Here is a 13,389-nt window from a genome sequence, read left to right as displayed (position 1 = left end):
AAACCATTAACAGATCATATCGAGTGCCGCGAAAAGATCTCACGAAACATTGAGGCTATATTTCCATACCTGGATGGACGTTTTATATAATTACCTGGTATTTTTTATTTTTGTAGATCAGTTAAGAATGATTTTGAAATAATTTTGAAATAGTTTCCGACTGTGTGACTAAAATGTTGAAAAAAATTATTCAAAATGGACTAGATTAGAATTTACTTAAAACTAGATATAAAACTAAGTAACGCCTGTTAAAAAACATAGTGGTTTTTATAATGAAATCCTAAGTGAAATGAATATTTTTCAAAACTTGCCTTTCTTTGCGTATTTATATTTTTTTGAAATTGATTTCCTATAGGACAATCAAACATCTGCATGTAGCTCTACGCTTCAGTTTAACATAAAGTAGTATGGTAATAAGACATGAAATATCGCGAATCGTCATGTTGATGTGCAACTGCTGTGACGATAACGTCATCTGCGACGATTTATTCGTAAATGTTATTGTTTTAGTCCGGTTCTTTTTGCGGCATGGGAAACGTTATTTAAACGTTAGTTTATTAAAATTAGAAACTTTGCGTCTTGCGAACCCAAAGAGGTAACATAGATTTATTGTAGTAGGCCCCTAACGATCTCTATTACATTTGGAACATGTGTCCAGAATCTTTCTAACGTTTAACACGAATATTTCCTGCATTTTTATTGTCATTGAAAATAGGTTTCGGATATACTAATTTTCGGATGCTGATATTGTATATTGTGTATCGTTGTAACTGAATCAGAAATTGATGAATATACTGTAGCGATGTGGTTTAATACAGAGACTTAACTATGTTTTTGTACATGTATTTTCAGTTTGACGGATTTGTGAAGTGACCAAATGTGATATTAAACATCATAAAATTCTGTACTGCTCTTGGTAACTTATTGTTGCGATCCCCTGCAATTACAGTCAAACTCTGCGGAATCAGTGTGTTGATGACATCAGATGAGTAACCGGATATTATTAAAACAACCTGGTCGAGTTGTGGAAGAACCTACTAACCCTATATTGACACCTTTATTTGTCAGTGACAGCAAGGGAAAGTACATACGAGCAGTTAACACGAGTTCAAACTTTGACAGAAAAATTAATTGGGTTTGTAACGGTGGCTTGACGTCTGCGGCTGCATTGAGGTGGCTGTCGAACAATATTGACAATAAAATTGGACCTGTGAGTGTGTATATTTTGGTTGGTACGTGTGATTTCACAGAAAAGGGTCACCGTTTCATAAATTTACCCAAAAATTCGGACACATGCTTAAAAAATCTTCAGGAAAATCTTGGAAAAATCAAGCAATGCTGCGCAGACCACAGTAACTGTTCTAAAGTAACTTTCTTGCAAATACCATACTATTCAATTCAGCTATGGAACAGCCGGAAGGGTCACGAATCTCCAGATACCTTCAAATCCGGTGACAAAAAATTAACCGAACTTATTGACTCTGCAAACAATTTCATTGATGAATTAAACAGTCAGATTGGTAAATACACGTTGAAATTTAACCAAAATTTGATGAGATCTCGGAAGGCAAAGTCATCGCGGGGACGCTACTCCATAAATTTCAACTTACTCTCAGATGGTACTCATCCAGACGAAACTATTTCTAGAGCATGGCTGACGTCACTGAAGCGAAAAATGTTCAAGGACTGTGTTTAGCATCATCATTCATGGTGGTATGCAACCGGGGTAGAGCAAGTAATCGGGTGCAATTTAACTGACCTTTATTTTGTAGGTCGGGATTGCCCTGCCACACATTTAACTGAACTTTATTTTGTAGGCCGGGACTGCCCAGCCACACATTTAACTGAACTTTATTGCGTAGGCAGGGATTGCCCAGCCACGTATTGTGAACTCACTGGTTACAGTTGCGTCTGTTGTGATCATATTTTGTCATGTTGCATTATAGAAATTTCTGGTTTGTACCGAACAGTCATAAATAGCAACCACTCACTGTACTTTACCTTTCATATATATATTTTTTTTGTCTTTCCTTTCTTTCATTGTTCTAGGACTGCTTAAAATTTAAGAACTTGAATTTTATTGGATTGCAAGCATTTTTGGATAACTTACATTCGAGCATTTAGGTTTCATTTTAAGGGTTTAGGTTTATTACATTATATACATGTGTGCTTGAGAAAATATTGTACTCTGTTCCTTAATAAGCATTTCTTCAGAATGTCGCAGACTACTGTTTGTCAGATTGTGACAATCACGAATTTATTAGGAATGAGCGTTCTGTGCTGGATGTACTCTTTTCAGATGTTCAAAATGTATTTCACTCCATCTATCAGTTGGATAATAGTTCCCCAGAAGTAAAAAAATATGAATGCATTGAAAGTGAACATCAAAGTTTAATGCTTGGTATAACCGATGCCATTAGAACAATCAAGGCAGAAAGGTCTTCAGCTGTTTCTGGTAAGTCCCAATCATCTCGTCGTTCCTCTCGACATTCCTCTCAACATTCTTCAATTCTTACAAGGGTGTCCGTTCAAGCTGAGGCTGCTAGTCTGAAAACTAAGTTAAAGTTTATCGACGTTGAGGCAAAAACCAGAGCGGAGCTGGAGACAATTGAAACAATGAAACAGTTAGAGATGGCTAATGCCAAGCTAGAGGTTCTTAATTCTGTTGACCCTTTCTCCCCGGATATTACTAAAGTAGATGTTGAGAGTCTGCCAAAGGATGTGTCAAAGGATTATGTTTATGACTATGTCAAATCTCAGAATATGTCACAGGACTCTCAATCAGATGTTAACAGTCTTATCATTAAACAAGAACAAATAGTGAATAATGCTGCCAATGAGGTAAAAATGACTGTCGACTCTCAGAAGTCTCTAAAAACAACATCTCAAACTCACATTGACTCGAATGGTTCTAGATTAAATCCATCAGCACAAGACTTTGTAGCTAACACTTCAAGTCACAGTGCAGGCGTAACCCAAACACATGAATACATTCCTCATGGTAACTCTACTCAGTCACTTAGTTAAAATCTTGTAGAACTAACAAAATCTCTTGCTACTCAGGTCAGTTTGAATAGACTCCCACCACCCGAACCAAATATTTTTTATGGTGACCCCATCCAATTTCCTGCATGGAAGGCAGCGTTCAAAACATTGATAGAGCAAAGAAATCTTCCAGATGGGGAAAAGATTCATTATTTAAAAAGTATTTAGGTGGCCCAGTGAGACAGGTGGTAGAAAATTATTTTCTGTTGTCAACAGACTATGCCTACGAAGATGCGAAACGACTATTGGACGAAAGGTATGGTAACCCATTTGTGATAGCATCAGCTTTTCGGGATAAACTTGAATCCTGGCCAAAGATTGTACCAAAAGATGCTTCTGGGTTGCTTAAATTCTCTGACTTTTTGAAGCAGTGTCTTACAGCAATGAGTAGTGTTCCAAGCTTAAGTGTTTTGAATGATAGCCGAGAAAATCAAAAAATGTTGTCCAAGTTGCCTGAATGGCTAGTTATAAGGTGGAACAGAATTGCAGCCACATCGAAGGAAGAACTCAATGTGTTCCCCTCCTTTAAGCAGTTTGTTGACTTTGTTTCGAAGGAAGCAAAGATTGCTTCGGACCCAGTTACTTCTGTCTTTTACGTCAAGGGTAATCTCAGTTCTGCTAGTGACAAGGCTGGAAAATACACACCTAGACAGGCTAAGGCTTCTGCCAGTCCTGGTTGTCGTTCCTATCTTTCGAATACACAGCCGACTACATATCAAGGTTCACGTCAGTCTCAGAATGTTTGTCCTTTATGTCAAAAGCACCATTGTCTTGATGTTTGTTTTTCCTTTCTGAAAAAGTCGGTAGTTGATCGAAAGGCCTTCGCATTGGAAAAGAAACTGTGTTTTGGTTGCTTACAGAAAGGCCATGTATCTAAAAGTTGCAGACAACGGTTAAAATGTAATGTTTGTTCTAAGAATCACCCTAGCTCTCTACATGGTGACAAACTTACACAGAGTGATTCCAGGAAGACTGGCAGCGAAAATAGTAATGGTGATGTCAACAAGGAGACCGCAGTTACAGGTACACCTGTACAGGCTGGACACTCAGGTGCTGCGTTCTTAAGCAACATAGGCCAGATCAGTAAGTGTTCAATGATTCTACCTGTGTATGTATCGCATCGCGACAATCCTGATAGGGAGGTTCTTGTATATGCTTTATTGGGCACTCAATCAGATATCACCTTTTTGTTAGGTGATACACGCAGTGCATTGGGTCTTTCTGGGGTTGACGTTAAATTGTCACTATCAACTCTGCATGCCGAGAACAAAATAGTGAACAGTCAAAAGTTGAGGGGTCTACAAGTTAGAGGTTTCTATGATCTTACCCGTATAACCTTACCTGATACCTATACAAGGGAGATAATGCCAGCCAATCGTGCACACGTTCCAACACCCGAGCATGCTAAGTTCTGGCCGCACTTAAAATGCATTTCTGACTGCTTACCACATCTGCAAGAGGCAGAGATAGGTTTGTTGATTGGATATAACTGCCCACAAGCTCTAGTCCCTCGGGAAGTTATTACTCCTGTTGGTAATGGTCCTTTCGCTCAAAAGACAGATTTGGGATGGACAATAGTTGGAACAATTGATTTAAACTGCGTTGAAGATGACTCAATCGGCTTGAGTCACCGTGTTCTCTGTTGCGAAGTTCCTTCGGCTCTATCAGTAAGGAGTAAGTGATAGTCAGAAAGAAATTGTCCTGTTCTCACAGCGTACTAAGGTCAAGGAGGTTGTGTCCAATGACATTTTGCGCATACTTGACCGTGAGTTTTGCGATTCTGGGGAAATGTGCAACAAACTGTCTCAGGAAGATCAGCTCTTTGTGTCGAAGCTGTCCAAAGGTATCTGTTTTCAGGATGGCCATTATGTTATGCCACTTCCCTTTAAGGAAACTGATCCAGTTCTTCCGAATAACAAGTCTGTGGCTTTGAAAAGGGTGAAATCTCTGCGACAAAGACTGAAAAGAGACTCAACATTCTGTCAACACTACTCCCAATTTATGAAGGAGCTGATTAGTAATGGCCATGCCGAAATGGTCCCCGAGTCAGATCTTAATTCGAATAAGACCTCTTGCTTTATTCCACATCATGGAGTGTATCACCCTCAGAAACGTGATAAAATTCGGGTGGTTTTTGATTGTAGCGCAACGTTTGAAAGTGAAAGCTTGAATGCACATCTACTCCAAGGCCCTGACTTGACCAATAAACTTGTGGGAGTCCTTTGCAGGTTCAGAAAGGAGCCGGTGGCTTTGATGTGTGACGTTGAAAAAATGTTTCACCAATTCAAGGTTTGTAAGGCCCATAGAGATTATCTTAGGTTTCTTTGGTGGGAGGATGACGACTTTGAAAGGTCCCCTACAGAATTTAGAATGACTGTTCATTTATTTGGAGCAATATTTCTCAATGAATTCGGTTTGCCAGAGCGTGTAGTCATGTCAAGCATTTCAGTGAACGTAATCTATATATTACAAGTAAACTTCTTCAGCAAGGCTACCGTTAGTACAAATTGCGTAAATACTTGCTAACTTTTACTATCGTAATTCTGATTTAGTTTTAAAATTCAATAGTAATTTAAAGACACTTCTGCGAGAAGGTATTTCTAAACCCGTTTTTTATGGGGATGTAGTTTACAAACTTCGTAAGATCTTGGGTCATGGTAATTTTCCAAATGTATTTGGTAAAATTATAAAACGTTATAAAAGAGGTTACGACCCAACTGTTTTGAGACATACCGCATGTTTAGTGTTCAACCCGTTTACAATTGGACACTACGCTTCCCTCTTTGATTGTGTCTGACGGAAGAGGGGGAGAACTGTATGATAAGCAGTTTTTAAATCATACCAGGACTGAACTGTTTTGATATCTGTCTTATGGCCTGTTTCGTCGGGCCCTTAAGGGTGTACATACGTTTTTGGTTCTAAAGGTTTGCTTTTTATATTTTTATCTTTGGAACATGGTGGGGGTAAGAGTGAGGTTGGGTGCGCACCACAAACCGGTTTAAGCTTCCCAGTGGTGTTTTTGCCACTGACCGTTCCAAGGCGGTGCCCCACTGTGTTCCTTTGTTTTTCGTTTTGTCCTCTTGTGTAGGCTTTGTGTATTTGTGTGTGTTCCGTTTGTTCGTTTTGTCCTCTTGTGTAGGCTTTGTGTATGTGTGTGTGTTCCTTTGTTTGTTCGTTTTGTCCTCGTATGTTGGCTTTGTGTTTGTGCATGTGTGTGTGTGTTTGTGATGTGCATGTCTGCGTGCTGTAGGCTTCGTTCTGGGGAGGCTGCGATTTTGGTACGTGGCATTCCCTGTTTGATATTTGTCTTTGTTTTTTCCTCCCCAGGTTGTGCTAACTTTGGAATGAAGAAGATGGCTTCCGACAATGAAGAACAGTTTGGGTCTGACATAGCTGACTTCATAAGGCATGATTTTTATGTTGATGATGGGTTGAGGTCTGTATCTTCTGTTCCTGAAGCTGTCAATTTGGTTAAGAAGAGTACTGAGTTATGCAGTAAGGCTTGTCTTAGGCTCCACAATTTGTCTCTAATTCTAAGGTTGTGATACAGTCACTTCCTTCTGAATTTCGAGCTAAAGATCTTAAAAATGTTGACTTGATTGGTGATAACTTACTTGTTCAGAGAACCTTGGGAGTCCTTTGGTGCTTAGACTCTGATACATTTCAGTATGAGATGGTCTCAAACAATCGCCCCCTCACAAGAAGGGGTATCGTATCTACAGTCAGTTCGATATACGATCCTCTTGGTTTTATATCTCCAGTGGCTTTATCCGGAAAGCAAATTCTGCAGCAGATGTGTGCAGACCAGGTGGTGGGTTGGGATGACCCCTTACCAGAAAGTCTAAATGGCAAGTGGGTGAAGTGGTGCGCTGGCCTGAAGAATCTTCCTCTTTTGAAGTTTCCAAGATGTGTTAAGCCTGAAGGTTTTGGCAAAATTAGAATTACTGAGATGCATCATTTTTCCGATGCAAGTAGCTATGGGTATGGGCAGTGCTCCTATATTCGTTTGGTGAATGACGTTGGGCAGGTGCATTGTGCGTTGTTAATGGGCAAATCTCGTGTTGTACCTTTAAGACCCATCACAATACCACGTCTCGAATTGACAGCAGCTGTGTTGTCAGTTAAAATTTCCTCGCTTTTGGATCAAGAACTTGAGTACCCAAACCTTAAACACTTTTTCTGGACCGATAGTAAGGTTGTACTGGGATATATTTGCAACGAAGCAAGGAGATTTCATATATTCGTCGCTAACAGAGTTCAGCAAATCGAAGAGCGTACAAACCCTAACCAATGGAATTATGTTGCCTCTGGTGAAAATCCTGCGGATTTGGCTTCTCGAGGTGCATCTGTAGCAGAGCCAGCTAAGACCCCTATGTGGCTCAATGGTCCCGAATTTCTCTGGAAGCAGGGTGCAATTTCAGCAAATATCGGTGCACAGTTTTCAGTATGTCCTGATGACCCAGAGTTAAAACATGTTCAGGCATTTTTGTCAAATGCAAAACCACCCTGCTTCAGTTCATTGTTGGAACGGGGTTTCGTTTTGAGGAGGCTACGTTTTTGGTGCGTGGCATTCCCTGTTTGATATTTTTCTTTGTTTTGTTTTTTTAGTACTTCTCTGATTGGCACAGGTGTAAACGAGAGGTAGCATTGGTGCTTAGGTATAAGGGAAAATTGTTGCAAAAATCAGGGAAGTTGCAAACTGCTGGTGTGGAGAAACGTTCATTACATTACAGTTCCGTTACAGTAAATGAACTACTGAAGGCCGAGACTGAAATCTTTAAGGGTGTCAAGTTGTATGATTTCAAGGGTGAGATTGATACACTTAAGACTCATAATATAGTTAGCGTTTCTAATGACAGGGCAGAACAGTCATTAAGAACCAAGTCCCTAAAGGGAAGATCAAACCTGTGTTCCTTAGGTCCGTTTCTTGACAAAAATGGCTTAACTCGTGTAGGTGGTCGTGTTCAACATGCCGAAATGTCAGATCTGGTGAAGTTTCCAGTTGTACTTCATAGATAGGGTCATATAACAGAGCTTGTTATACGGCATTATCATGACAAGGTTGAACATTAGGGTCGCGGAATGACCACAAATGTTATTCGGAATAATGGACTCTGGATTATTGGTTGTAGTTCGGCAGTTTCTCATGTGATTTTGAAATGTGTTGTTTGTCGTAGGCTACGGTGTTCCTTTGAAGGTCAAAAAATGGCCGACTTGCCTTCTGACCGTCTAGAACCATCTCCTCCATTCATGTATTGCGCAGTAGACTATTTTGGTCCATTTTATGTTAAGGAAGGGCGAAAAGAAATGAAGCGCTATGAGGTTCTGTTCACTTGTCTAACTTGCAGGGCAGTTCACGTTGAAACGGTTACGTCCTTAGAAACTGATTCATTCATCAACTGTTTAAGACGGTTCATTGCAATCAGGGGTCCGATTCGTCAGCTTCGTTCTGACAGAGGCACTAACTTTACTGGTGCTGACAACGAATTAAAAAGCTCACTTGCAGAATTACCAGTAGACAACGACCAAATAAAACAGTTCTTGTTAAGGGAAGGTTGTGATTGGTTCGAATGGAAAATGAATGTCCCTGCTGCTAGCCACATGGGAGGCGTGTGGGAGCGTCAGATTCGTTCTGTAAGAAGTGTCCTAGCCACGTTGTTACATACACATGACAATTCGTTAGATGGTGATAGCTTAAGAACATTTTTGTACGAGGCTGCATCGATAGTCAATAGTCGTCCGCTCACTGTCGCAAATGTAAATGGCCCATTATCTGTCACGCCATTAACGCCCAATCATTTGCTCACTATGAAAACTAGTATTATTCTTCCTCCACCAGGTAACTTTCAGACAAATTATATATATTGCAATGGTCGATGGCGTAGAGTTCAGTTTTTACTGAATCAGTTCTGGACCAGATGGAGGAACGAATATTTACAAAACTTGCAGGTACGTAAGAAATGGACATCTGCAAAAAGAAACCTGTCAAACGGTGATATTGTTCTAGTACGTGATGATAATCTAGCAAGAAATAATTGGAAAATAGGGCGAGTACAGGAGGTGTTCAAAGACTCGGATGGGCTTGTACATAAGGTAAAAAACAAAGAAAATTATCAAACAGGGAATGCCACGCACCAAAAACGTAGCCTCCTCAAAACGAAACCCCCAGCACGCAGACGCGTGCATCACACACACATACACACACACACACTCCCAAAGCCAACACGTAAGGACAAAACGAACAACACACACGCACACAAAGCCAACACATAAGACGAAACGAACAAACAAAGGAACTTGCTTTGGGTACGGCGTGTTTGGACAATACTCGTAAGCGCAATACTCCTATTGCGTATATGGAAAGACCAATCCATAAGTTAGTGTTGTTGAAGGAAACCGATGAGATCTCCGTCGAGGAGCCTTGTTAACAGGTAGTGTATATGTATGTAACAGTCTGCCTTTCCATCTATGAGCACGCAGTCCATGTATTTATTCAGGATACTAAGAATAAGAAGATCTTTAATAATGTTAAAATGTCAGACAAATTTTAATGTTGTTGCTTTATTCACTAAAGAAATGCAGCTTCTGTTATTTTCCAGCTGGATTTATAATAATATATGTCTATGTCATTGTAGAAGTATATTTAAGCACTGTAGACTAATTTTGATAAATGCATATAGACTCTATACAATATTCAATAAAGTATTAAAACATGATTTCATTTTGTTTTTCAGTACATTATAATGATTAATTGTCTGTTAACTATTTTTGCATGTTCAGATTTAAATGCTGTTCTTGGTGCAATTTTGTATTTTTGTATTTTTTTATAATTTTTGTGTACTCAGTAATTGACTTCACTTGTAATTGTCAAGGTACCCTTGTAGTGTATTCTTATGTAATTAAGTGTTAAAGACACTTCTGCGAGAAGGTATTTCTAAACCCGTTTTTTATGGGGATGTGGTTTTTTTATATATTTATACACGAGCATTTTTGTGTTTTACATGCCATGCCTTTTTGTTTCCATTACGTGTGTTAGAGATTCACCTGGAGGGGATTACTTTTATTTACACTGTCCTGTGTCTTTTGAACATGGTGGGGGTAAGAATGAGGTTGGGTGCGCACCATAAACCGGTTTAAGCTCCCCAGTGGTGTTTTCGCCACTGACCGTTCCAAGGCGGTGCCCCACTGTGTTCCTTTGTTTGTTCGTTTTGTCCTCTTGTGTAGGCTATTTGTGTGTGCGCGTGTATGTGTGTGTGTTTCTTTTTTTTGTTCGTTTTGTCCTCGTGTGTTGGCTTTGTGTGTGTGCGCGTGTATGTGTGTGTGTTTATAGTGTGCACGTCTGCGTGCTGTAGGTTTCGTTTTGGGAAGGCTGCGATTTTGGTACGTGGCATTCCCTGTTTGATATTTGTCTTTGTTTTTTTTACCTGTAATTGGTAATGTCTGATTGTAGCGATATAGACAACCATGTACGCAGACATACATTTATTCCATATTGTATTCTATGTCAAACTGAAGTTACAAAACAAATATGCATATTGTTTCTCTTTTGTATTCAAATTTGCATCAAATGCCAATTTGGGGGAGCCGCAGACATACATTTATTCCATATTGTATTCTATGTCAAACTGAAGTTACAAAACAAATATGCATATTGTTTCTCTTTTGTATTCAAATTTGCATCAAATGCCAATTTGGGGGAGCCATGTAACTGCTGTGACGATAACGTCATCTGCGACGATTTATTCGTAAATGAAATTGTTTTAGTCCGGTTCTTTTTGCGGCATGAGAAACGTTATTTAAACGTTAGTTTATTAAAATTAGAAACTTTGCGTCTTGCGAACCCAAAGAGGTAACATAGATTTATTGTAGTAGGCCCCTAACGATCTCTATCACATTTGGAACATGTGTCCAGAATCTTTCTAACGTTTAACACGAATATTTCCTGCATTTTTATTGTCATTGAAAATGGGTTTCGGATATACTAATTTTCGGATGCTGATATTGTATATTGTGTATCGTTGTAATTGAATCTGAAATTGATGAATATACTGTAGCGATGTGGTTTAATACAGAGACTTAACTGTTTTTGTACATGTTTTTGTACATGTATTTTCAGTTTGACGGATTTGTGAAGTGACCAAATGTGATATTAAACATCATAAAATTCTGTACTGCTCGTGGTAACTTATTGTTGCGATCCCCTGCCATTACATGATGCGTTCGAAATTAATAAAATCATTAACATGCTAATGAGATGAAACATTTACGTTAAAAAAGAATAAACACATTATTTGGCGATTTGACATTTTATACCAATTTTTATACATGTTTATAATCTACGCATATAATTAACGTACTTTTTTCAGAACACACATTATTAATATTACTGACATACTAGTTAACATGTTCAAGTTCTTCTTCAATTCTGACTGCAAGACCGACCTTACGATCATTCGTGCCATGTCCGGGAGCAATTATTGCTATACAATTCACCTTATAACAAAATATAATATTACTTAATACAAGTTTTTCCTGTGTGTAACTGACTTATTTTCTGTATTGTATTTTTTTGTGATAATATAAATTTAATCATCATATTTTTGCAGATTTTCTTGTATTATTTTGTTGTGTTATCGTTAGTACTATTTATAAAGTTCACAGCAAAATATTGACTTAAAATTAATCGATTTAGTGTTTAGTTTGTGTTTATTTTCGACATATTAAATTCTTTTTTAAAGGTTACAACATATAGCATTGATCCACCTGATGCTGATTCATTGATACTTTTAGCAATTAATATACCGGGACGAGATCGTTCACAAAATGAAGTTACAATGTAAATAACAGTCAAATTAAACGCTCATAATGCCATTGTGTACTATACCGCTGCCACATGTTTTGTTATGGACACAAAATATGCCTGTCTGTTGTGATATCCTATTTTGAATAATTGTTTTCTCACAAATTTGCCAAAACTGAATATTGATTAATACAGTAGAAAATAATTGAACCCATTGCTTATGATTACCTCCTTCTATGACATTATACTTTTAAATTCATGTGTAATATTGAAAGTAGTAATTTTAATTTTAATTCAATATAATTATGCCGAACATCTATTTGGTTAGCAGCTTTAACTGTTTTAACACAAAATTAAAAGCCTTATATATTGAGCTTGTGATACGACTGCACAATACTCTCATTGAATTTAAACTTTAACTACCCTTGGGTCAAAACGTATTAGCTTAACTGTATGCTCAAATGGTAGACTGTGCTTCTGTCTATTTAATAATCGGGGTTTTCTTGTGTCTTTTTATAAAGTCGTTTCATTAGTATCCTTTCCAAATATAAGAACAATACTGGTCTGGTTTGGTAATTGTCTAATGTCCTGCTTCGTCTTGTCATTAGAGGCGTTTCTCTTAGTGCTATAGCTTCTGTCAAGTTATTTGTCAATAAAGAACCATTAACAGTGCCATGTGGGTTTATTTATATATCTTTACATCAACATGTTTTTGTGCCGACCATTTATTTAGTGTGAAGAGGGGTGGGGCGGCGGGAATTAAGTTGCTCTTGTTCGTTAGTCCGTCCGAGTTTCGTGCATATCTGAAATATTACCTGATCCAGTGTCATCAAACGTCACAGGATTGTCATTTAGCATGTGCAGTTGTGCATCTGATGTAAAAGGTAGGATTTTACGCAGCCTGAGTTGTTGCCCTTGACTAAGTCAAAAATATGCATAAAAAGGGCATTGAGGTTCGTGTCGCATGCATTTCAAAACGAGTGTTCTCTAAGTTTGCTCATATCGTGTATTTTATTGCATTCGTTTATGTCTGTGTATAAATGTGTTCAGTGGGATTGAGCGTTGAACATTTACGCGACATCGTACCCCTTTTCCATGTTGAGTGCTGCATAAGTGACTGCGTTAATTAATTTTACTTTTCATGTTAACCTTTAGTCCAGAATTTCATTTTTGTTATCTAATATCTGTACTGTTCATACTTATTCAGCGTCACTCCTCAAACAATAATTTTGTATTAAAACTGTCTCATATTTTTCATTTGTGCTTCTTCACCCTCGACATGTCAATCCTCTGGTAAAATTAAAAAAAGAATCCAGTGTGATTAAATCATTCATCAAACATATTCATGGCTTCTTGGTGGATATTGATGGAAATGACGAAGACGGGATGCGTGCTTTTACAGTATGCTAACATTATAAAAAGTCTTCCCTACTGCGTCAATAGATCGACTGACTTCAACAAATTGTCCTCTACTTCCTATCTGTTACGTAAAAGAAATTTATCAGGTAGCCTAAGAAACAAATAAGTAAGAATTCGGTTTGTTG

The 13,389-nt window shown here is 38.2% G+C and overlaps 2 protein-coding genes across 2 annotated transcripts; both read left to right on the top strand.

The window, feature by feature from the left end:
• Positions 1-3,131: 3,131 nt before the first annotated feature.
• On the top strand, positions 3,132-4,727 carry LOC128558292 (uncharacterized). Its single transcript, XM_053547212.1, has one exon. It carries the CDS (start codon positions 3,132-3,134, stop codon positions 4,725-4,727), a length of 1,596 nt encoding a protein of 531 aa, XP_053403187.1.
• Positions 4,728-4,833: 106 nt separating this feature from the next.
• Positions 4,834-8,064, top strand: LOC128558291 (uncharacterized). Its single transcript, XM_053547211.1, has 4 exons — positions 4,834-5,458; positions 6,373-6,485; positions 6,584-7,489; positions 7,654-8,064. The coding sequence occupies exons 1-4, from the start codon at positions 4,834-4,836 to the stop codon at positions 8,062-8,064; spliced, it is 2,055 nt and encodes a 684-aa protein (XP_053403186.1).
• Positions 8,065-13,389: the final 5,325 nt, after the last annotated feature.

The sequence above is a fragment of the Mercenaria mercenaria genome, chromosome 7 (genome assembly GCF_021730395.1).
Source record: "Mercenaria mercenaria strain notata chromosome 7, MADL_Memer_1, whole genome shotgun sequence".
Taxonomy (NCBI): domain Eukaryota; kingdom Metazoa; phylum Mollusca; class Bivalvia; order Venerida; family Veneridae; genus Mercenaria; species Mercenaria mercenaria.
Note: the sequence above shows the minus strand (reverse complement) of the source record. Positions and strands in the feature narration are given on the sequence as shown.